Genomic DNA, 25,349 nt, shown 5'->3' with positions numbered 1-25,349 from the left:
ACAGGAAAGTGTTTTCAGGTCATGTGGGAGTTTGGAAATGTTTGTCTGTTAGTTACACAGATTACAAAGAATAGTCCCAGTGACGGGCATCAATTTCCGCTGGGTAAACACAAGATAGCTTTCACGTGGGCGCCCACCTGACCACACCATGTTGATCTACAGCAGTATACATTTTGGGCATATGCTCATTGTGTTCACAACAAGTTTACAGAAGGCTATATATATTCACAGAAGACAGCGGTGTCTCCATCCATACGTCTCTCAATCTTTGCTCAATTAAGACTGACATTCACAAATGTAATAGATTGTTCGTAACTGACATTTATTCATTATGGCGCTTGGCGTCTCTCATCACAGCTATGACTCATCGTTCATGTCTAATGCTTTAGAGCGGAGAGAGAAAAAAAAAAGAAAGCGATCTTATTCACAGCCATGGCCTTGTACTCCTTTAAGCCCTTGGACCTCGGCTCTGCTACCGAGCATACTGGCTCTCTCCTCGGCATAACGTGGGCCGTGTTGTTGCCAGGCGACCAGAGAGCCAAGCTCCGTCTAGAATGGGATGTGTTGTTGATTCAGTGGCTCGCCCAGCCAGAGATGGCTCTGATGGGTGCTGTTATCTCACCACTGCTTCCCCTGGCTGGCTGTGGTAGCCAGCATCAGCAGCAGTAGGAGTTAAAGGGACTCCGTGAAGAACACACACATCTGATGTTATTTGTTCGCTTTGGCTGAACGGATCAGAAAGACACCTGTGGTTTGTTCCATGCAGCAAAACCTTTTTTGTATTAAATAGCATCCTATATAAACCTGATTTAGTCTGTTGAGACTGTCCACTACAGTTGTTTGTGTTTTTGTGACTTTAACCTTTTCACTTGAAAATACTTGATACCTTCCCCCAAACCCAAAAGTATGTTATTTAAAAAGTGTTTCTCAAATCAATTAATTTCCCTTCATTTCCTGAATCAACTTACATAACGCTATTCATTCCCAGCTAGTCAACACTAAATTCCCCAGACCCACTTTGTTTGAACCAATCCGACAGCATCCAATCAAGCTGCAGGAGAGAACCATGAGGAACGAACGTTACGTTACTGACAGGCAGTTGGAAAAATAGATTGCATTAAAAAAAATGCAGTGGTCAACAAAAAATGAATGGCAGTACGCAAAACGTGTGTCAGAAATTACAGAGACGCAAATGGCATTACATTTTGTGCAGAGCGCATTATGACTTTTTTAGGACTCTAAACTGAAAGTTTAGGACTTTGGACTTGTCAGTCTTGACCTGACTAGACTTCTGCACCTCCTCATGGCTCTGTTTTCAGGCTTTAGAAAATCTAGCCTGTGACGGGAGACTTTGACCAATCACAGGTCATTTCATTGAGAGAGCGTTCCTATTGGTTGTGCTCCGGTCATGTGACCAGAACTTGGCGTTCCTTCGCCAGATTGGCGGCGGCGTCACAAACTTTCTCTTTTTACAGCTAAACCGTGCACTACAAGATTATTCTGAAAACATTTGAGGCGAGAAATAGGCATTAACGTAACATTTAACGTTTCATATTTGATCTGCACGGCCTAGTTTGACCGCTTTGTCGGAGTTCGCGAGTGATTGACAGCCGGCTTTCATAGACATCAGTTGGACATCAGATCTCAGATCAGCTCTTACTGCTTGTTTTCCTCCGGTATGTGAAATCTTGCAGATGCCGTTAGGAGCACCGGAGGACACAGAGGCACATGATTTTTTTCAGGTTACCTGTTTCATGTGCTACTGTCACGATAAAGCGACCATATTTGCTCCAATCTCGCCTACTTCAGCTTTAATTGTGACTTGTAAAACAAGGACTTGGTCCCACCTCTGGCTATAACTAACAATAACACAGCCTTTATTGTTCATATTTTGGCAACACAAGTTAAATATGAATGCAGTGACTGAGTCTGCATAAAGCCTGCAGTATGATGGAAACGGTCAAACTCTTACATCGCATTCAGCAGCATTCAGTACTCAAATATGATAATAGAGTGCGACCCATGTTCTATTATGTAACCTGTCTGAAAACCTGAATAGATCAGCATTAATGTAGATGATAATCATTTTCACGTCTGTGCCCATAGTTGTCAGCTCCGGGGTCGGAGGTCGAGGGGACCTGAGTTTGGCGGAGGTCCAGTGCCACCTGGATAAAGAAGGGGCGTCTGATCTGGTCATCGATCTCATTATGAACGCTACCAGTGACCGGATCTTCCAGGAGAGCATACTGCTGGCCATCGCTCTGCTGGAGGGGGGAAACACGGTCATCCAGGTGAGTCCGGGTTACTGGGTTCAAGAGTACAAAGCACAGACGGGGCAGAGGAGGATGGAAGTGAAGTGTTAATGAGGTCCAACACTCACACGTGTGCCCTGCAATTAAATGGGACTACTAAAAGCGTTCTCTCCAGAGAGGCATGAGCAGAATCTCAACGAGGAGATGCTATGTCGAGGGGTTCAAAACCTGTGGTGTGAAGAATTTAAGTTATTAGCCCAGAGGTCCATTGCTGTCAATAGAAAACAAACAAGAAAAGAGAAAAAGGAAAGACCCCCGTTGTCAGTGAAGCGACCTGGACACATTTTAAAAAGCTAGACTTCACAGTCGTGTGCAGAAAGCATCCAAACATGTTTGAACTTATTGACATTTTGAAAAAAAAAAAAAAAAAGGGAAAGTGAGTTTGGGCCATGTAGAGGAGAAAGGGAAGTCAGAGAGGAAAAGGAACAGTAGTCTGCTGGGAGAGGTCAAAGCTGTGCAGCCAAACACGTCATCAGCCTCCCCACAGCCAGCCAGGGGTTGCTAAGGCAACGCTAACTCTTTGCGAACCTCACAGCAAGCAGGTTGAGAGGGGAGAGAGAGCTGCTGTGTTTGCAACTGCATTATTTCAGCTTGTATGCTGTGCATGATGTGTGTGTGTGTGCGTGCGTGTGCATACGTGGTGTAGAATACGTGTATGTTTGTATTTGTGGCCAAGTCAGTGAGTGCTTGTAAGCCGTCTATCAGTGTATTCTGGTTTTGTGGTTGGTGTATGTGTGCTCCTTTGTGTCCTCTTGCATAAACAGGCCTGTTGCATAATAGGCTACTGTTTGCGTTGTGCTGTCACAGGAGGTGGGAATCTTTGGAAATCCTATACGATCGATTCTAGGGGCTGCAACTAACGATTATTTTCATTGTCGATTAATCTGTTGATTATTTTCTGGATTAATCGATTAGTTGTTTGGTTTATAAAATGTCAGAAAAATGTCTATCAGTCTTTCTCAAAGCCCAAGATGACGTCCTCAAATGTCTTATTTTGTCCACAACTCAAAGATATTCAGTTTACCTTCACAGAGGAGTACAGAAACCAGAAAATAATCACATTTAAGAAGCTGGAATCAGAGAATTATTACCTTTTTTGATTATCAAAATAGTTGCCGATTAATTTAATAGTTGACAATTAATCGATTAATCGTTTCACCATTGTCACAATTGAATAAATAGAAAGGGCTGCACTATTTTCAGGCTCTTACTCCACTGAAATGTAATATGAAACATAACTGTCAGTTTAGCTTTATGGTCATGATGAAGGTCCCTTTGTGATTGAACAGGAAAAGGCAAACGTGTAAGCTTTTACCTGCACACGTGAACCGCTTAAATTTGGAAGGAGGTTACAGTCTGTTCTGTTTGTACTGTATGGGAATAATAAAGTGAAAGTGTAACTTACTGAACAACGTCACTGTTTAAATACACACAATGTACACAAAGGCGCTCGCATGACTCCTGTTACATAAGCTGCTTCCTGCCTCTCTGCCCGGGTGAATGACGGCCAGAACCCGGGGCCTCCTAACATTCCTACCGGACCCTTAACTGGGTCATGCTTTGCTGGTGGAAAGATGGCAATAAAAGGCATAAACCCTCAGAGGCCTCCTGAGAGATCTAATAGATTTCACTAACTCTCTGGTCAAGTCAAGTCAAACTTTATTTGTACAGCACATTTAAAAACAATGCAGTTGTCCAAAGTGCTGAACAGTAGGGGTGGAGGGAAAAATCAATACAGCATAGTATCGCAATATTTTGCATGGCAATATTGTATCGATACACAGACATCAAGTATCGATCTTTTATTATATAAACTATTAACCTCTTTACAATCCGACGGCTCGCCGGCGGGCCCAGCCGCTAGTCTGTATTTCATAGGAGTCAATCTTATAGCTAAAGCTAAAGGTACTGGTAGCATATGAACCTAGAAAAAACCTAAGGAATCCATTGGTACCATCCATGTCATGTTAGCTTGTTGAGAAGAACGCTAAATAACGCTCCAAAGTTATGCAAAATGTAGGCGAGGAGAAACTGGCATGGCCATTTTCAAAGGGGTCCCTTGACCTCTGACCTCAAGATATGTGGATGAAAACTCTGAGATGAACAGAGTGAAAACTGCATCTTATTAGATAAAACTAACTAAAGACAAACTGCATAATTTGCAGTTGAAAAAAAAGTTAATAGATCACAATATATCTTATAGCAATACTCAGCATATCGCAAAATGTTTATGTTCATCGTATCGTAGGGCCTCTGGTGATTCCCTCCCCTACTGAACAGCCACAAAATACAAATGATTACAAAGCAAACAACAATAAGAACAAAGGAAAACAATAAACATGATGTGCAAATAATTGTGGTAAAAGAATTGCAGCACAAAAGAAGATAAAGTCAAGATGTCAAGCTTAACTGCTGCAACCTAAATGTTTCTGTAGTCTGAGCAGTTTTAATATGAATCTATAAACTGCTCCAGAGATTAAAGGCGGGAAGTGTCCCTCAGCATTGGATATCGACGCATGGAGGTACCTTTTAGCAACTCTATGCAACGCACCGGGCTTTCAACTAACTCCAATGTAAACCCACCCACGGCGTTATTCGGCGGTCGAAGCAAGTGATGTAGTATTCAGAGCGTGAGAGTCTGCTAAGGGTCGATGGGAGGCGTGTTGGACGGGTCAAACAAACACAAGACTTTCAACCAGGAGACCGCTAAAAGTAGCGTTGACTTATTTTGTCATGGTAGTCACAATATCGTCAGTCCCGTGGGGCACGTGAGCCGCTAGTCATGTGAAGTTAACGTCAAACACGACCGTTTCCTAAACCAAACTAAGTGGTTGTGAAAATGGAAGTTTATTTTGAAAGGACACTATGCATGTTACAAGCGTATATTGACACGTAAGAGGGGTAAGAGGTGCGCTGTAAGAGGGGTACCCCGTGCGTCGGTCTCCGATGCCGAGGGGCACTGACCAAGCGGCGGTATTTGACGAGTTGGGAGAGAGACTGTGTTGGTTTTTGTGTCCAGTTCTGTGGACATCCAGGAGCATCTGATTGGTCGACCTCAGTGCTCTAACTGCAGTATGAAGATGCAATAGTTCCGCCAGATAAGGCGGCGCCAGCCCTTTTACCTGAGCCACTCCCTACAGCCTCCCTTAGGGCAGATCAACTCAACTGACTTATCGACTTGGCCGCAAAGCTCAGTGTCCAGCCTGTAGCATGCATTTTGAGCTGGGCGTGTAACCTTTCTGTTTGTTTTGTGCACCCCAGGCCATTGCAAATGTTTGCACACTTCTTTGTCTCGTTTTAGTGAATGTGTTGCACAGTTATTGCACTATCTAGGGGAAATGGCACCAAGTTATTTGCATAAATTAAAGAGAATCAACAGTGAATGCCTTAATGCTGGTAGATTATACTCTCAAAGTGAACCTGATAAGCAGAGCAGTTTATTGCCTTAAACAAGGAGGAGACGCAATTATAAAGAAGCTTCTTGTTTTCAGATTTTAAGTTAGGCGTCAGGACAAGAGAGCTTTGTTGTAAAATCATGTATGGTCCAGAGTGGATTTACAACATATCAGCAGATGCACCACATTTCCCTGTGTTACATAACGACGGGTTGCCTGCCCCCTTTTTTTTAGGACAGAAGGGTTCTTGTTGTCTAAATGAAAAGCAGGACAAAAACATGCCCACAGATTTCTCCAAGAAGTCTGTTTGTTTGTTTTTCGAGGTAACCCAGGGACGTAGCCTAGCCAACAAAATTACTGGGAAAAAAGCGAGCATAAGAGAGAAAGATGGAGGGCTGTTGGTGAGCTTGAGAATGAATTCATCCAGGGCCCCCAGAGCTCCTGCGATAGCTGCTGGACTTGATATGGCAGCCTCGAGGGGACAGGGTAAGTGTGTTAGTGACTACAAAAAGAAATGGGTCAGGACAGGACACTGAGTCTGTCCTACCAGTCCTTCTCCTGGCTTTCCCCCCCTGCATGATGTGTAAGAGTAACACACTGAACAGGCCACCGCTGCTTCCTTCCCCAGAGATGTTTATCTGCTGGCCAAAATAATTAGACGGAGGAACATCGGGAGGAGAATATTAAAGGCTCACAAACTGGGCTGCAGGATTCAGCCCGTTCTTGTTTATCCTTATCCATTAAATCCTGGTAATTGAATTCGTTGGGGTGTCTGGTGACATCCTTTACAGACACAAACATGTTGCTCAAAGACTTTCATCGGGCTGTGATAGCAGCTTAGGTTTCGCTCACACATTTACTTGTTGTACTAAAACTACCACAAATTGCACAAGTTTGTCCATTTACATGTAAAAGGCCCTTCACTAAGTATCTAAAACAGTTACATCAGCTGTATTCAGCCCAGGTATTACTGTGACTGTGAGTACAAGATAAACTTTCAGCCAGCATGCTGATTATTGAGTCATGAGAGCCTGTGTAGCGCTGCAGGTATATAACTTTCTACAATAAAATTCTGACTCACTGATGCACCACATCAATACACACTGACTCGTGGTTGAACAAGACACGATTTTGATGCAATCTCTATACTTGCTTTAAACTTTTTTGTAACTCCTTATCTTAGCATCTGCCCATAGGCTGAAAACAATTATTTTTTGTTATTTGCTTAACATGTCATAACTCAAATGCAGGCCTGTTTGAAAGGGTACAGCTATCATTCATGAAAACCAACCACTCATACACGCGATTTGCTCATTACTTATATTCAGCAGTCACCTTGTAGTAGAGATGAAAAAATGTTATATCACGATTTATAGTGACCAAAATGATCATGATATTATAAGTATTAAGTTTTGTATTGAAAACAACAAATACATTTAGCAGCACTATGCTCTAGCCAATACCTTATGCAAACATATGAATAAGACCACACTTCAGACACTAATACTATGATCTCTGTGCACACAGGCGTTTTTAGCACGTTTTAGAAATAATCTCCGTCAATACTAACACACCTGAAAACTCATGTCACGTGACCTTTCTTGTACACTGGGCATGCATTGTCGGCTGCGGTTGGTTGTTTAGTTACAGAAAACACAATTGAGTATTATTGTACTTCCTATAATAAAAGGTTTTGTTTGATATTTCACATCTTCCTCTAACTTTCCCACACACGCACTCAAACAGAGACAAAACGTTTTATTATTCAAACACAGTTACAAGGCTGCTACTAGGTTAGCCCATGTGGGTTGCCTACCTCAGGTCTTGCTCGTCAACACGTTTCACTCGTCTCCCCTCGGTTTTCGTTGTTGTCTGTTCTCACACTCGTAGATCTGCCGATGGCTGGAAGTCCCTGTTGTACTGCAGAGCAGCATTTATGCTTTGTTTGTTTACAGTTTCTTTGTGAACTTCACAATAGTTGTGCAGAACACAAGGAAAGTAGTAGCTAATGGTCCCTATTAGAGACAAATAGAGATGCTTTAGGGGATGCTTTAGGGCGTGGCTACCTTGTGATTGACAGGTCGCTACCACGGCGTTGTCCGGTCTGGGAGTTGTCCGATGGAGTTGTCGTCTTACGACTTTAACCCTTTCACAGTGTGTTTTAAGTTCATGAAAGTTAATTGTAACATTTTGGTCGTCTAAAAATGTCTTATTCAGTGTTCGGTTGCGCCACCCGCTCATGTCACTTCTGGTTGCAAAAAACCAAGATGGCGACAGCGACAATGCCGACCTGGAGGCTTCAAAACCATAGCCCACAAACCAATGGGTGACATCAGGGTGACTACATCCACTTCTTATATACTTAAAATACATAAAGTAACAACAAAAACGTAACTGGTGACAGTGTTTTAATGGACGATAATGTAGGCCTACTGACTTATTGGCACATTTTGTCTTTAAAGACATCTTGCAGTACATGAATTATTGAACTACATAACTTTCCATACATAACCTAAGCCTAAATAGATAATTATGGACACGATAACATGTCGTGTGACACGTATGCACACGCCCTCCAGGTAGCTGTTCAGTTATAGACAGCAAATACTGCGACACTAATAGTGAAACTCAAGCAGACATGAAGCACTCAGACTGTATCTTAGCTTAAACTACACTCTTGCATACTCATCTGTGCACCCCATTAGCACATGCACACACATACACACACTGCTGGATATACTTGGAGGCTACAAAGCTTATTCCAAAAACAGCCCTCAGAGAAAGTGTGTGTGTGTGTGTGTTATGTAAGACAAGCAGCGCTGCTCCTCCCAGCCCTCCATCCATCTACTCAACACTGTCTTCGTGACCTCAGATCCTTAACTGTCACAGGACCAAACAGGTGCCACCGCTCTTACTCAATAGGCTTGTTGTGGCACGCCGATACCCTCAGCCCCTTCCAAGCGTGATTTACTTCCCCCCCCCGCCACACACACCCCACCTCCGCACGGTTCATGTTCACTTTACAGCTACCTCTTGGAAAGCTTTAAAAAGCTTCTGCAAAGTGAGTTTCCAGGCATCAGAGTCATCAACATACCAGCTCTCTTCTGGGCAGGGGATTCTCCTCTTAAAACTCAGTTTATAGCAGTTTAATTATTTCAGCCCTGCTCGGTGCAGCTTTTCAGTCAGATCAGATGCTTTTACATTTTTGTTGTTGTTGGATGCATTTTCTACTTTGCTTGGCTTGTTGCCTGCACAGAGAACACGCACCCGTGCATGCATCTCACTTTCATTTCAACCTCCTGTCTGGCGCTCTCGTCGTATAGCTTCAAAGAGCAGATCTCCGTGGTTACCATCTGGGCGGTGGCAGAGTATACGCCACCGGAGCCCCTCCAATGAGCACAGAGATGGCTTTGTCACTCACCAAAGTGTCAGGCTGGAAAGGCGGGAGACGGATAAAAAGAAAGAGAGAGCTGGTGGTATAAACAGACCTTACATAACCGGCCCGTGTTGATGCCAGGAGCCGGGGTGGCAGCTGACGGGGAAAAGGAGAGAGAAAAGCAGGAGCGCAGAATAATCAGAAAGGGAGGCCCCGCTGTGCCACCATGTTGAATCTGGAGAGTGAATTTATGAGTCGACCTGAACCTGCTGAGCTGAACATGACTGACAGCCGCAGGATCAGCAGAGCTCCCAGGAAGCTTAATGGCTCTGTAGTGGGACACGTAGAGGGCTAAGCCGCCTCAGGGGGAAAAGCTGAGGCTGATTGGCTGACTCATTTTCTTTTAAGAATGACTCAGCAGTCAACGAGGGAAGTGGGGGCCAAATTTGGCAGAGATTGTTTAAAATGATCAAAGTTGTTCTCTGAACCAGTTTCCTTATGAAAGAGTTCATCTTTAAATCCTGTCATATTCTATATATACTAAACTTTTTTCAGTACCTTACTTTGAGAAATTAAAACATGGTTTTTCTATAAAAACTGTCAATCAATTAAAATATTTAATCATGATTAATCGCATGATTGTCCATAGTTAATCCCAAATGAATCACACATTTTATTATCTGTTCAAAATGTAACTTAAAGGGAGATTTGTCAAGTGTTTAATACTCTTATCAACATGGGAGTGGGCAAATATGCTTACTTTATGCAAATATATGTATATATTTATTATTATAAATCAATTAACAACACAAAACAATGACAATTATTGTCCAGAAACCCTCACAGGTGCTGCATTTAGTATAAAATAATATGCTCAAATCCTAACTCAAGCCCATCAGGCAACAACAGCTGTCAGTGTGCTGACTTGACTATGACTTACCCCAAACTGCATGTGATTATCATAAAGTGGGCATGTCTATAAAGGGGAGACTCGTAGGTACCCATAGAACCCATTTACATTCACATATCTTGAGGTCAGAGGTCAAGGGACCCCTTTGAAAATGACCTTTGCCAGTTTTTCCACGCCAAGATTTAGTGCAAGTTTGGAGTGTTATTCAGCCTCTTTCACGATAAGCTAGTATGACATGGTTTGTACCAATGGATTCTTCACTCTGGCTTTGAAACGGTGCCCTCTACAACCTAAAAGTCGTAAGTTGCGTTAATGCGTTAAACAAATGAATGGCGTTAAAAGAAAATGAGCGTTAACTTTGCCAGCCCTAATAAAAAAACTTTTTTACCTTAAAGGTCCCATATGATGCTCATCTTCAGGTTTATACTTGTATTTTGGCTTTCTACTAGAACATGTTTATATGCTTTAATGTTCAAACAACACATTATTTTCCTCATACTGTCTGCCTGAATATACCTGTATTCACCCTCTATCAGAAACGCTCCGTTTTAGTGCATTTCAACGGAATTGCGTTGCTAGGAAACAGCTTGGGTCCATGTTTACTTCCTGTCAGCTGATGTTATTTACATACACTGCAACAGGAAATGAACTGGGGACACATTTAGAATGTTTACGTTTAAAACCGTGTAATGGTCTAAATATTGTAGATTTGTGACATCACAAATGGACAGAAATCCTGACGGCTTGTTTCAAACGCACAATTTCTGAATACGGGCTGTGTGTGTTTATCTGTGGATTGAGCGTTTTGGTACTTTCACAGTATTTATAAAGCACTTTAACTTGCTTTATAATATAAAAGTCATGAAACTCTCACTTTTTACAACATGGGACCTTTAAACAAAAGTAGTCAAACTTCTAAAATGTTGCATGTTTTCTCACCACAAGCAGCCTTGCAATAACTCTGAATGAAATACAGTCTGTTTGACTGTGATTTAAACCTGAAACTATGTACAAGGAACACCGAACTGAGCAAGAATTTGATGCCTTTGAACTTTTAGTATTCAACAGTGTTTGTTACCAAAAAGTTTGATACCCAGCCCTAGTTCATCTGACTCTGCTGGCAGAGCACGGGGCAACAGTTGCCGCATGCTGCTGCTGCTTTTGCCCAACAGTATTTATGTCAGACAAGTGTCGACAAAAAATTACTGCCTTCACATCGGGGGAGAAAATGAGTTTTCACGGCCACAGTCATGAGTTCTATTTAATACGGTAATCTTGTAAAGCTGCTATCCCGGAGCTGTTGTCTCTGTCTGGAGGAGTGGACCTGCTTGCGTAAGTCTTCTGCTGACTCTTAATCAGATCACTATCAACGAATGACCCTATGTTGTCAACAACACGATGTGAAAAACAAGCAAGAATAAACTGTTGCATAAAAGAGTATACGAAAACAGCTCTGGTTTGCTTAATGCGTTAAGTGTTCTGTCTCCCGTAGGACTCGGGTCAGGTGATTCTGCAGAGATTTGCACTAAATAGGTTTCTATGCAGGTAAAGTCACTTGTATGTGGTTTCACTGGATGTCTTTCTCCTCTTTCAGAAATCTGAGTTGAGCTAAACCTGGAAAGACTCTTATGTAACATGCTTTCAAAACTGCCCCAGAGTCTATGTATGTGATAACTCCTGCTTGCATCAACCCCCCCCCCACCCCACCCACCACTACCTCTCCTCCCATTTTCGGACCCTCCCTCCTCGCTTTCACACCGCACGCTCACTTCGTGCCGTTCTGGCACTGAAAATAGGGCAGGGTTTTCCTCTCTCCTTTCCCCTCTCTCCCCGTCTCTCCGCTGCTCACCCTCTGTGGGCTGATGTAACAGCGTTAGAGCTGAGGCGCTGTGTGCCCTCACTGTAACCACTCAGCTGATTACAGGTCTTATGTAAGGAGGGATTGAGGGGAGGAAAATGGGACAGAACATATGAGCCTGTTGCAGAAAAACAATAGCTCCATGCATACAAGGCTTTCAGACATGATTGCCCTTTGGGTGGTTCAGCCGAACCTCACCTTGACTTCACAAACCTCTTACTCACGCTGAATCAAACTTTTTACAGGTTCCTGCATAGTTGAAAAGCTCATAAAATCTGACATTTGTGGTTTTGTGCAATCACATAAATGTAGTTTTTATTGATACGCAAGTGAGCCAAATTCTATAAACATGTTTCAACAGAGTGTGTGTTTTACCTGCATGTGTGGCGCTGGCACGCCTTTGTTTGTGTGTTTGCACGTGCACACTGTACAGTAGTGTGTCTTTGTGTGTGCATTGAGTTTGGCTGCATGTAAATATCACCAAAAATCTTGTCTTTATTTTTGCCGTTGCTCGCCTGTTTTGTAAGCATTACCTCCCAGCATATAGTCCTCAGGGTGCCAGACCCGTGTTATGCATCCGGGGGCAGAGAGCAGATGGCGTGAAATCAGGTGAGCACAGAGAGGCCTTGCAGCATGTCTTGCAGTGTGAGAGGAGGCTTATGTAACGGCTTCTAACAGAACCTCTGGCTGTCAGCACTGCATAGAAAGTGTAAGAGAGACAACGATAAGAAGTGGCGGTTACTAAATAAAAAATGTCCTCAGACCTTGACGACCTTGTTCTCCGATCAAAGGAGGATTTTTTTAAAAGAAACATTACATGTTGGTGTTGAAAGTCAACCACCTTGAACGAGCATTTTGGCACAACATTAGGTAAAAAGTGGTGTGTAAACTCCTCCATCTGGAACAGCCGACCAGTAACCATTTTTTTTTTTTTAAAACAGTGGTTCCCAACCTGGGGCCCCACTTAGGGGGGCACCAAAAGATCACAGTGGGTGCACCAGGATTTGTCTGCTCTGAGGTTGTCAAAATTAGATTAACTCATGAAAAAACTAAAATCACAATAACACGCTTAATGGATAACTTATACAAAAGTCTGTATACAAAACAATTTTAAAAAGATATATTTTTTTGTTATTTAGTAAAAATATTCTGCTTCAATCCATATTTGTTGACGTTTAGCCTTTCAATAACAATATTTTCACTGCGGTCAAAAACCTATTTGCTCTCCCGCTTGACACACACAAAGAGAGGACCGCACCTGTATTAACGGGGCGGTCTAGCAGCAATCTGACAACACCATAAATTACATTCATTTAACTAACGCTAAATAATAAATTAAGATCATATTACGTATTTGCTTTTGCTTGGCGAATCCGTCGAGACGTCATCACTTCATTTACTGTATGTTGACAAAACTGACGAGTTCTGTTCATTAAAGAAAAGTTGATTTTAAAACTAAATAACTAATTTAGTACACTGAATCACTTTATTCAAATTGAGGATTTTGCTCGAGGATTTACAATTTTTTTTAGGGGGGCTCAGTTTTTCTTAGATACAAGTAGGGTGAGGGGGGGCTTCAAGGAAAATGGGTTGGGAACCACTGCTTTAAACCACAGAAGTGTAAGACAGAAAAAGTGGAGAACAAATAACATGCATTGCCCTCTTCTTTCTTTTTTTTCTCCAGCGGTCGTTCTACTGTCGTTTAACGGGGGACAACAAGTCCGAAAAATTCTTCAAGGTGTTTTATGAGCGCATGAAGCTGGCCCAGCAGGAGATCAAAGCCACTGTGACGGTGAATACCAGCGATCTGGGCAGCAAGAAGAAGGACGAGGAGCCACCGGATAAAGACACGCCAGCACGCAAGAAAGGTGAAGTTTAGGTCACCAACTGGAAATGTTAGATCATATTCTTAAGGGTCACATGAGATCATCAAACTGGCAAAATAAACCTCTGTCGTCTTCCGTGTACATGACATTTAGTCGGTTTGAATACCCAGTCTCTAAAGGTCATATGTACTGAAACAGAAACTGCCACATCATTTATTTAGTTTATATATTCTACTATTCATTCTTCTTTTTATTCTCCTACATTGTCTGTAAGCATTTATTTTAGGAATTTCATACAGTATCAAGGGGACCTATTATGCTTTTTTCTCTTTCCTTTAGTGTGTTAAGCTTTGTTTATACCCGCCCGAGACACCGTGGCGCGGACCTCCGTATATGGCAAGACGCACTACCAGCATGTACAGATGCGTTTATGCTGAGCGCGTTGTTCGTTGCAATATGCTTCGATACGCCAGGGGGAGTACAAACTAAAAATTCTGTGTGGATAAGCATGAAGTCAACGAGTGGTACCGGAAATGAAAGTAGGCCCCCTGGCAACACTAAACTCCGACGTATGTACCGCCAAACATTGCATGTGTCTGTAATTATTAGTTGCTTACCTCCAAGTCTAAATGACTTTCTGTCTCTCGGTGCTTCCCCTCGGGTCGCCACTTTTTCCATGAGACCTTTTTTTTTAGCTTTTACAAAAAACAATCTTTTATATTCTTTCACAGCTTGCGGCAAAAAGCTTCTTCTTTTTCCAGCGTGTTGCCTATTCCTTTCCAAGAGTTTAATGACATGTGACTGTCCTTGTGGTCTCTCTGTGAACAGTTGCAGAGATGTCTGACAGTCTTCCCTCGAAGGCATCCATGTTGAATTGAAAGGTGGTTACAAAAATTCAGAGTTGCACAACAGAGCACCATGCGTAAGCCATGAGCGCTTAATTTTGTGGCGAGCGCATCTCGCGCCGGCTTGACTACGGCGAGCAAAAACCAAGCTTTATATACAGAAACACTGCTCCTGAACTGCCTGAAAGGCCTTGTTCGAAGTTCTGCCTTTTCTTCTGTAACGTGGTGATGTCACCAAGTAACACATTTGCATGATAGCCGCCCAGTAGAGCAGACTGGGCTGTTTGGAAGGGCGGGGCAGGAGCTCAAACAGAGCAGAGGGTGAAAAGAGGTGCTGCAGCACAGCCGGTACGAGAAGAATAAAGTGTTTTTTGAACATAAAAGCATGCAAACATGTTCTAGTAGAAACCAAAATAAAAGTATCTACCTAACCATAAGCATAATAGGTCTTCTTTAAATTAAGACATGATAATAAAACATGTCCATGCATTTAAAGGGTTATATGAACCAGTGCAGGAATATGTGTTTTACTCTCCTGTGATTAGTCAAAGACGTGCCGGTGGTGGCGGTGGTGACCGAGGAGGTGAAGGAGCAGCTAGTGGAGGCCTCCGTCGTCACCAAGAAGGCCTTCACGACCTACCGCCGCGAGGCCGAAGCCGAAGAGCACCAAGCGGCCGCCGACGGCACCCCCGTCCCGACCGCCGATAAGAGCCAGGAGGAAGGCGAGATGAGCGTCATCATCACCATCATGCAGCCCATATTGCGCCTCATGCAGCTGCTCTGTGAGAACCACAACAGAGATCTGCAGGTCAGCCTTTACACCAGTTTGTTGTTTGTTTTGCCTAAACTCACCCCCCCCCACCTGCCGTCCCCATCCCTTGACTTGCTAACATTTCCTGACCTGTGTTCTGAACTTTCTACCACCACACTCGATTATACAGAAATGAAACCGTGTAAAAAATAGGCACCATTTGCAGAACTTCCTGATGCAGCTGTTTCCGTATCTGGTGTGTCTTTGGTCTGGTTTCACTATGAGGAGTGTGTTGGTGTTTAGTAATGGCTAGCTCCAGCAGCCCAGACAGTAGACTTCCTTCTTGCACTGATTCTGTTTTGCACACCGAACCGGGGGCAGGCCTTCATTAAAAGATACATAGCTGTCTGAGTGCTGAATCGCTCTGTCTCGTCCATCCTGACGCAGCGTGGGTGCAAGATATCGATTTACTGCTAGCCGTGCAGCACAGATGATCGATTCATTGAGAAGACATGTCTGGCTGCTGCAGTGGTGGAAAGTAACATACACTAAATTTACAAATACATTTACTAAATTTTGAGGTACTTCACATGAGTATTTCCATTTTCTGCTACTTTATACTTTTACTCCACTACATCTCAGAGGGAAATATTCTACTTTTTACTCCCCTATATTTATTTTAAAGCTTTAGCTACTTTGGAAATTTACATCATTGATACAAAATATAATTAAACTGATCATTATAATATATTACTGTAGATTAAACTACCCAGCGGCAGTATATAAAGGCATTTAAATGAGCTCCCCCTTGAGCATCATTAAAGTGATGTACACATTAATGCATCAGTAATCATAATACAATAATATAATATATATTATTTTGCATAATGCATAATAACTTTTAGTACTTTAAGTATATTTTGATGATAATACTTTTGTACTTTTCTACTTAAATAAGGTTTTAAATGCAGGACTCTTACTTGAAACAGAGTATTTCTCAACTGTGGTATTAGTACTTTTACTCCAGTAAAAGATCTATGTACTTCTTCCACAACTGGGCTGCTGAATAGGCTTACATGCTTAAAAAGAAGACAACGGTAGAATGAGCCTCATGACTCTTAAATTCATGTATTTATTTCTCACTTAGGAGAAAGACAGAAAATGTTGGAGAAAACATGTTTTAGATTCCCTGAGTAGAAGTTTAAAGTCTTCAGACCATAGCCGGTAATTGTAGTCCTGGAAAGTCTGAAGTCTGGAACTACTCCTCAGGGAACTAAAAGGTTCCTTCAAGGTCACTGTGACCTCACGCTCATCCCATTCTCTTGATATCTCAGAAACGCCTGGAAGGAGTTTCTTTGAATATGGCACAAACATCCACTTGGAATCAAGGATGAACTGATTACATTTTGGTGGTAAAAGGTCAAAGTTTAAGGTCACTGTGACCTTACGTTCGTCCCATTCTCGTGAAAGCGATACCTCAGGAACACCTGGAGGGAATTGTATCACATCTGGCACAAACGTCCACTTGGACTCAAGAATGAAATGATTTGAATTTGGTAGTCAAAATCGAGGTTACTGGGACCTCAAAAAACATGTTTTTGGCCATAACTCAAGCATTCGTATGCTCGTTATGACAATTTTACGCCAATGTCTAACAGGATAAAATGACGACGTGATGACATTTTGGACAGACGTGGATGTAAACTGCAACTTGACTGGTTGGCTGAGGCATACAACTTCGAGGCGGTAAATTTATTTTAAAATGAGTCGGGAAGCCGACAGCAAAGCCTAACTTTATTTTTAATGCTATCAAGCAAAGATAAATGTTCTCTCTCTCCTGAAATGATCCTAAATCGATACTAGAGTACTTCCTTGTTTTATGAATGATGTGTGTGTGTTTCACCAATCAGCTACGGTCATCCCTGCAAACCACTCCCCAAAAGTTCCTTTACTTTTTGGGGGGTATAATGTCCCCGGAACTTAATTTAGACCCTGGTACCTGCGTCGAAACGGGGGCTCATGATGCTCAACATCAAGTCCACAGTTTTGTCTTTCTTTTTGTAGTTTAAAGTGTGACATTGTCTTGATGACAAAGATGCTGTATATCACAAATCAATGGTGATAACATGGGTCCTGAGAGAGACGGATATGCCTAGTTAGTGTATACTTTTATCTCCTTCCTTCTCCAGAACTTTCTGCGCAACCAGAATAACAAGAACAACTATAATCTGGTGTGTGAGACTCTTCAGTTCCTGGACTGCATCTGTGGCAGCACAACGGGCGGGCTGGGGCTGCTGGGACTCTACATCAACGAGAAGAACGTAGGACTCATCAACCAGACTGTGGAGAGCCTGACTGAGTACTGCCAAGGTCCCTGTCATGAGAACCAGGTGATACATGTACACACAGAGCATTGGTAGCATGCAATCGCACACTTAAGATGTACTTTTAACTATTTTTAGTCTGCAGTTTGTAACTATCAGAGCCTTTTTTTCATTTAGATGTTCAAATTGTGACCTTTTTTCGTTTTAGTAATCATACTGGTGGTTTTGTTTGCGTAGGACTGTTATTAGTTTTCAGCGTTTCTCTTTTTATGCCCAGCACTAAGCTGCCACACTAAAGTCACTCGTCTTTCTTCAGCAGTGTAACAGCAGCCGACTCTGGGCAGCGTGCCCGTGTTTGTTCTTTGGTATGGATTAGCATTGCTTGGTCTCTCCTCACATGATGGTGGCATCCTCAGTTCAAGCCGCCGTGGGGTCATTTTATGGCAAGTGTGAAACTGGCATGACTAAACAAGCAACTGGCCAAATGCAGTCGCCCCTTGAACTGATTTCAGTTCCCTCTAACAGTGCTAGAAGGGACGTCTGCCAGACTAAACAAAGCTCTTTGTTCACATCTACTGAGAGAGAAAAAAAGAGAGAGACAAGTGCTGGAACTATTTTTGTTTTGTGTGTTGTTTGCGTGGGATTAAAGGGATAGTTCAGATGTTTTGAAGTGGGGTTGAATGAGGTTCTTGGTTGTCAGCACGCCCCCCGGTTTGGAGAAACAGACATGAGTACAGATACGGGAGCAAAGCAATGTACTGCTTTGGACGGGGGCAAAAAGTATTTTAGCCACCTAAAAGACAGGCCCACATAAAAAAATATATCAGTTAAGCGTACGCTATATTTAGAATATTTTAACCACCTTACCTTACCATCAGACAGCCTTTACTGACGGGGAACTGAAGCTTTCGTATCCATCTATGCTCTCTTCAAAGCTGCCAAACTCCATTGACAAGGTGTTGCTGGTCTACCGCTGCCTCGATTTAATCTAACCCTTTAAAACACTAAAGTCACACAATAACACAAACAAACTAACCGATCGAGGCAGCGGCAGACCAGCAACTCCTGTGATCTGTGAGGTTAAATTACTGTTGTTGTCAAAGTAGTCTGGTGGCTTTGAAGAGAGCATAGATAACACTGAGAACGGCTTCAGTTAACCGTTGGAAAGGGCTGTCTGTCTGCAAGGTAAAGCAGTGAAAATGTTCTTAATATAGCATACACTTAAACTGATATTGTTTTTTTTAGGTGAGCCTTTCTTTTAGGTGGTTAAAATACATTTTGCCGCCGTCCACAGCGTTACATTGCTTTGCTTCCATGTCGGTACTCTTGTCTCTTGTCATCTACTGTAGGTAATACACTGACTATAGATGAAGTACCTCATACAACCCCACTTCACCTGGAACTGTCCCTGTAAGTTTCTTTCTTAAATGGCATCAACATATTTTGCTCCAAACCATTTGGCTTCCACAAACCATTGTTTAGTTTCCGGGTGTGGCACATGTTTGGCAAAATGAACTGCAGGTTTTGAGCACAAAGCAAATACTGATGAAACGTGCCCCATAGTAATGACATGTGACCCATCTCATCAGCACATGACTGTGCCAGGAAAGCTTGAGGGAATAGAAGGGAAAGAAAGGCTGTTTATTAAATATTTAATTGTAATTAAAATCTGGAATGCTGTAAAATTGAAGATCTCTTGATTAATAAATTACAGATACTGTTTGTTATCTGATCAAAATACTCGTCTGCTGTGCTGCTGTGTTTACCGAGGATGTCAACAAAACTCCAGCAGCATCAGAAAACATTAATGTTATATTTAATTGTTGTTGAGTGGCTGTTTGCATAAAAGTTCTGTCAGTCAGAATCCAACTTTTTGATAATAATGTTGCTACTGCTTGAAACCAGTAGCTCTCCTATTCCGATCTACACTTTCATCTACGTTCGTGTCTTTTGTTCCTCAGAACTGCATTGCCACTCATGAATGCAACGGCATCGACATCATCATCGCTCTCATCCTCAATGACATCAACCCACTCGGCAAGAAGAGGATGGATCTGGTGCTGGAACTCAAAGTGAGTGATTATTGATAAAAGGAAGTGTAAAATAAACAGTTCAAAACACTATTAGTGTTACATATACAGGCATGCTAGTCTTTGGTTTGCTGCTTGATGGTATATCTTTCTTATTTTCGGGACATGTGTGTCAATGTGTCTGTGTCTGCGGGACACAGACACATTGAGATGTTTTTCTGTGAAAAAAAAGATTGCTTAAAATGAGTGAAAGTTGCAAAACATAAACGTCAGACGTGACATTCAAAGGAAGAGATGAATCATTTAATTGCAGAGAAGCAGTTACATCACTGACAGAGAAATTATAATGCAATGCAGCCACAAGTGTAATGATTCTGATCACAGTTACAGTCCGGTGTTATGAACTTGTTACTCGGCTAGAAAAAGTTAAGACGTATCATTCTCTAGAGATTATCAAGTCATTACAGGAAATCACTGACTGAAGAACGGTGTTGACTTAAATAAGGTATGCCAAAATATGGAATCAACCCATCATAATAAAGTACTTCATCATGCATTACATTAAAAGGACACATGTCAAAGCACGTTTGTCCATATAGTGTTTTTTTTCTGTCAGATAAGCGCTGGTAGGGAGCCGGGGAGCACGTCATCAAAAGAGTGCTCCCAGTGTTTTTATGCCTCCGTGCCGGTGACAACCGTGGTTGGAGGCAGTATGTTTTCGGGTTTTCCGTCTGTTCGTCCGGTCCATTCTTGTGAGCGCGATATCTCAGGAACACCTGGAGGGAATTTCTTTAAATCTGACTCAAATGTCCACTTGGACTCAAGGATGAACTGATTTTGGAACGGATTTTGGTGCTCAAAGGTCAAGGTCACTTTGACCTTACATCCGTCCCATTCTCGTGATGTCTCGGGAACGCCTTGAGCAAATTTCTTTGCACAAACATCCACTTGGACTCTAGGATAAAAAATATGTTGACAACATATCACCACTATAACTGCTGTTGTGTGGTAGACTAGCATCGCCCCCTTTGCTTTGTATTTATCTATTTGGGCAACTATCTATGTGTTTGACATTGTTTTTTGCATCATGAGCACCAACCGAAGGATGCGTGCCCTTGCTTGCTTGTCACCGCTCAATCTGACAGCCGTAGAGCAAGGAGAGCGATCCGTCAGAGACTACACATATAAAAGCACTCATATAAACACTCACCAGCAACAATCGGTGTCCGCCCGGCCGATCTGCTCCCACAAATTGGCTTTTTGTTCTTTTGTTATGATAGTGTCTGTCTGAAATTGCATACTTTACACGACAAACCCAATATGTGTACTATCGTTCAACATAGTTTTGTGTGAATAAACGGTAGTATGTATCTTTGAAGAGAGGAGGTTAAGGAAGGAACAGGAAGGCCCGTCCAGCGGCAATCTTGTAACAGGAGAGACTTCACAGAGCAGGTCCTAAACACACTGGAGCACACGGATTTAAGGCAGTAAACTTTATTTAAAGACTAACCTTTCGACGCCAACATCATCAGAGTAAAAAACACGCAGTTGGCATATCTGTTATGTATGTACTGTATCTGTTTGGATGCACTCAGCAGTAATTTACGTCGTCACTTCCTGAGAGCTTCCTTGCTGGTTGGAGACGTGTAACCATGGTAACCCGCGCCAACCTCATGTGATGAAAACGACAGTTTGTGAGAATTAAAAATCTGAATCAATTAAACTATGTATTACGCCTAGCTAAGTGAAATCTTATCCTTACAGTTAAATGGAGGCATTAGTGACGTTACAGAGCTGTCCGTCAACGTGTGTTATGAACGTTGTCGTCAGTACCGCATTGTATTGTGGGATATTTATGCCGCCGTAGTATCCAGCGTTGCATACTGTAATATTTCACCGGAAATAGTATGCAATTTGCGTGGTTTCATACTAAGGTTTCGGACATACTAAATAATCTCACATACTGTTTTAGCGTACTAAATAGCATGTTAGTACGGAATTTCAGATGCAACCACGGCCAAAACACGCTTCTCCTCCATTTCCTACAGTAACGTCACCAGCGCTTTTCTGAAAAGTTCAGAGATTTTCAACTAGAAGCACTCGAAACGGCCGCACAAAAGTGGCTGAGCACTCAGGAAAAAGACTGAAGGCCGCGTGTGGCCGCTAACGCTCTCTACTCATCGGGAACAATTGAAAAAAAAAAAGACGCTGAATGGACACTGAGTATTTACTGTTGGTTTCCCTCTTTAATGGTGGGCTTGATTTACTCCCTGTGTGAAGTTTGAAATGCTGAACATAAGTGACTGTTTTCACACAACCTGAGTTGATTCTGTGCTGTAATCTGTACTCTTTCCATCTTTCCGTAGAATAATGCCTCCAAGCTTCTTCTTGCAATTATGGAGAGTCGCCATGACAGCGAGAACGCTGAGAGGATACTATACAACATGAGGCCTAAAGAGCTGGTGCGTGCGACATCATGCTAATCATCTGACAGTATTAAAGGGATGTTATGTGACAGTGTGTATTCTCGCAGGTGGAAGTGATCAAAAAGGCCTACATGCAGGGCGAGATAGAGGTGGAGGAGCCGCAGGAGGGTGAAGACGAAGAGGAGGAGCACTCCGCGTCTCCACGCAACGTCGGCCACAACATCTACATATTGGCTCATCAAGTAAGCCACCGACTGTCCGTAAAATCAGCTGTGCAGGCAGACACACCCATGAGCACGTGCACGGCCGCATGACGTAGCCAGTAGATTCTCAGCGGCCTCACTGTTACTGTACGCCTCTGTCATCGCCTGCGGCCGCTAAAGACATGTGATACCTGCCGTCCTTCACACATGTCCTCTTTTTCAGTCCTCAGGCTCCGCGCCGCTCAATAGCAGAGTGTTCAAAACATGATTTTGTAACGACTACAATTATGGTTGTGCAACACCCACTGTTCAATCCACACCCTGCAGCCTTGTGGTTGAATGGACGGAACATTGTGCATTCAAGAAGATTAAATAGCATGTACTGTACCCAGCTGTTAAGTACCAGCAATGTCAAGCACATGTACACATCAGAGCCGAATGTTTCTTTGTGTCTTTGTCCCGAGTCACTAATCTGTTTGTCACTGATTTGATTGTCATTGCAGTTAGCCCGTCACAACAAGGAACTGCAGGCTATGTTGAAGCCAGGGGGGACGTATGGAGAGGGCGATGAGGCCCTGGAGTTCTACGCCAAACACACAGCTCAGATTGAGGTCAGTGGTTAGGCCCGTGTCCGAGCTAAACCGTGCCATTTTGGATCTACCGTCACTGTTGTCTGCCCACTATCTCACATCTATTACAGTGGTTCTCAACCTTTTAGAGTCTCGACCCCCAGAATAATCCCTCTTTACCCTCTTTATTTCCTTTTCTTTTTTTTTAAGCCCCATTTATATATTATTTTTAGCCACAGTTATTTTTTTCATATTTTTTTTAATTTAATTTAATTTTCTATTTATTTACTTTTTTTAAATTATTTAATTTTATTAGTATTATTTAATTTTTATTTTTTTATTTTTTTATTTTTTTTAAGAACAACATGAGGTGGGGGGAAAGGATGTCACGGACACCTTTGCCTTGTCTGCAAAAAAACAATAAAAAGATTTGGAAGAGAATAATCAGGTTGGTTTTCGCAACCTCCCTCAGTTTTGTTTAGTTTGAAGAACCCTTAGGCGTTGTCCAATGTGCTCCAGGCACTGTGGATTTTTGGGGATTTTTCGTGACTTTTCCTCTCCCTCTGACCCGCCAGAAATCCCCCGTCAGAAACTCATCTGTAGGAACACTTAAAAGATTATTTTTTGGGCTTTTCAATACCTTTATTGATAGATAGAGAGAGAGAGATAGTAATGAAAGGGGGAGAGAGAGAGAGAGGTTGACATGCAGCAAAGGGCCACAGGTCAGATTCAAACCCTCTCACAAAACATTCTCCATTCTAAAACATGTTATATTATTTTTTATTTTTTAATATCTTCTTTTATTGTGACCCCCCCCCCCCCCCCCCCCCCCGCCCCCTCCCGCCACCCCCTCCTGAAATCATCTCGTGACCTCCCAGGTTGAGAACCACTGATCTATAATAAGACGTCCGTGTTAGCTGCAGAGAATTGCAACACATCTTGGCATCTCAATTGACTCGAGGCATGTGACTGTTTTCTTGTCTGGCCCTTGAGTTACACTGTGTACCTTGACAAGGTGGCTGAACACCTGTGGCATGTTTACACATTATCCTCGTGAAGAAGGAATGCTGATTGTTGACAGTGTCATGAGCTCACGTTGTTTGTTCAGTTTATCAGACACGTTCTAAAGGAAGCAAGTTTGTCTTGCAAAGTACAGGTTGTGACAATAACCAGTCAGATGATTTGAATGAATGAATGAATGAATGTTCTGTAAACACCTGGATTTAAAGAACACGGGACAGGGTCGAGACTAGGGCTGACCCGAATGCTTCAAAGCTTTGACCGTTGCCATGGTAATCAACTCAGTATTTAAATGCTTCATTATTTTTTTTTTTTAAATATATAAGTATGTAATAATAATGTATAAATCCCCAAATAGACCACGAAATAAGGAATAATCCAACAACATTATTCATATTCAACACTAATTATTATTAGTTATTCTCAGACGGACATTGCTGTTTGTTGTGTGTAGAGGTGCGTATGTGTCTAGTAGTGCAGCAGCAGCACTGAAATAGGGGAGATGGAGACAGAAGAACATGTCAGCCTGCTGAGCTGTGCCACAAAGCTTCAAATACCTTTTATTATTTCTCACCAAAGCTTCGAAGCCACAAAAATGTTATAAGGGACAGCCCTGGTCAAGACATATTCTTCCGCCACAGTTACAGTCAGAGAGTGTGAGTATGTGATCGGTGAATGCTTCTGTGGTTGTGTGTGTCCAGATCGTGCGGCTGGATCGCACCATGGAGCAGATAGTCTTCCCCGTGCCCAACATCTGCGAGTTCCTCACCAAAGAGTCCAAGCTGCGTGTCTACTACACCACGGAGCGGGACGAGCAGGGCAGTAAGATCAATGACTTCTTCCTGCACTCTGAGGACCTCTTCAATGAGATGAATTGGCAGAAGAAGCTGCGAGGTACTCAAGAGGCCACTGGTGACGCAAACACGGTTCCCTGTACGTCCTTTTTTTCCTCAACTCTTTATCTCCTACTGTAGTTTACATGCTGTCCTTTTGCATCCCTCCAGGTCCCTTAAGCCCCCCCTCCCATCCCGAATGAGACGCAGATATTAAAGCCTCTTTCCACTCCGTAAATGTTATTCAACATGTTGGCATCATGTGTGAGCAGGAACTGGAGACAAGTAATTAGCAAGTAACCTATTAGCTTTTTGTTTTCCACTTCCAATGAAGGTCAGCGCACAGCCGCTCCTTGAGCCTAAGGGCCCTATTTTAACCATTATATGTTATTTTAGCTTTTAATTATTAAATAATGTTGGGGTAATTCCAAAGAAATTTCAAAAAAGTAACTTGCTAATTATCACTTAATTACCATGGAATTTGCGGACCTGTATAAGGAAGTGCAACCCAACTTGTACTCCCCTGTACGTCAACTTCTTTGGCAATTTGTCAGCTGACGATACAGTGAAGACTTCCTCATCTCTTCCTCCACACCTCTCGTTTGATCGAAAGCCAAAAAGGCATCAGAAAATGTTCCCATATACTCAGAACATTCCTCTGGGTGTGCTCA

The 25,349-nt window shown here is 42.5% G+C and overlaps 1 protein-coding gene across 9 annotated transcripts in view; it reads left to right on the top strand.

Moving 5' to 3' along the window:
• itpr1b (inositol 1,4,5-trisphosphate receptor, type 1b) overlaps positions 1–25,349 on the top strand; it is a 122,801-nt gene that overhangs the window by 66,714 nt on the left and 30,738 nt on the right. For all 9 annotated transcript variants that reach the window (XM_037770900.1, XM_037770908.1, XM_037770865.1 and 6 more), the window contains 9 exons: positions 2,107–2,291; positions 13,536–13,719; positions 15,068–15,330; positions 17,463–17,663; positions 19,559–19,669; positions 21,994–22,089; positions 22,161–22,295; positions 22,760–22,867; positions 24,547–24,778. In XM_037770900.1, the coding sequence (XP_037626828.1) occupies positions 2,107–2,291; positions 13,536–13,719; positions 15,068–15,330; positions 17,463–17,663; positions 19,559–19,669; positions 21,994–22,089; positions 22,161–22,295; positions 22,760–22,867; positions 24,547–24,778 (1,515 nt within the window). The remainder of the gene's footprint in view (positions 1–2,106; positions 2,292–13,535; positions 13,720–15,067; positions 15,331–17,462; positions 17,664–19,558; positions 19,670–21,993; positions 22,090–22,160; positions 22,296–22,759; positions 22,868–24,546; positions 24,779–25,349) is intronic.

The sequence above is a fragment of the Sebastes umbrosus genome, chromosome 1 (assembly GCF_015220745.1).
Source record: "Sebastes umbrosus isolate fSebUmb1 chromosome 1, fSebUmb1.pri, whole genome shotgun sequence".
Taxonomy (NCBI): Eukaryota; Metazoa; Chordata; class Actinopteri; order Perciformes; family Sebastidae; genus Sebastes; species Sebastes umbrosus.
This window is presented reverse-complemented; position numbering and strand designations above follow the sequence as displayed.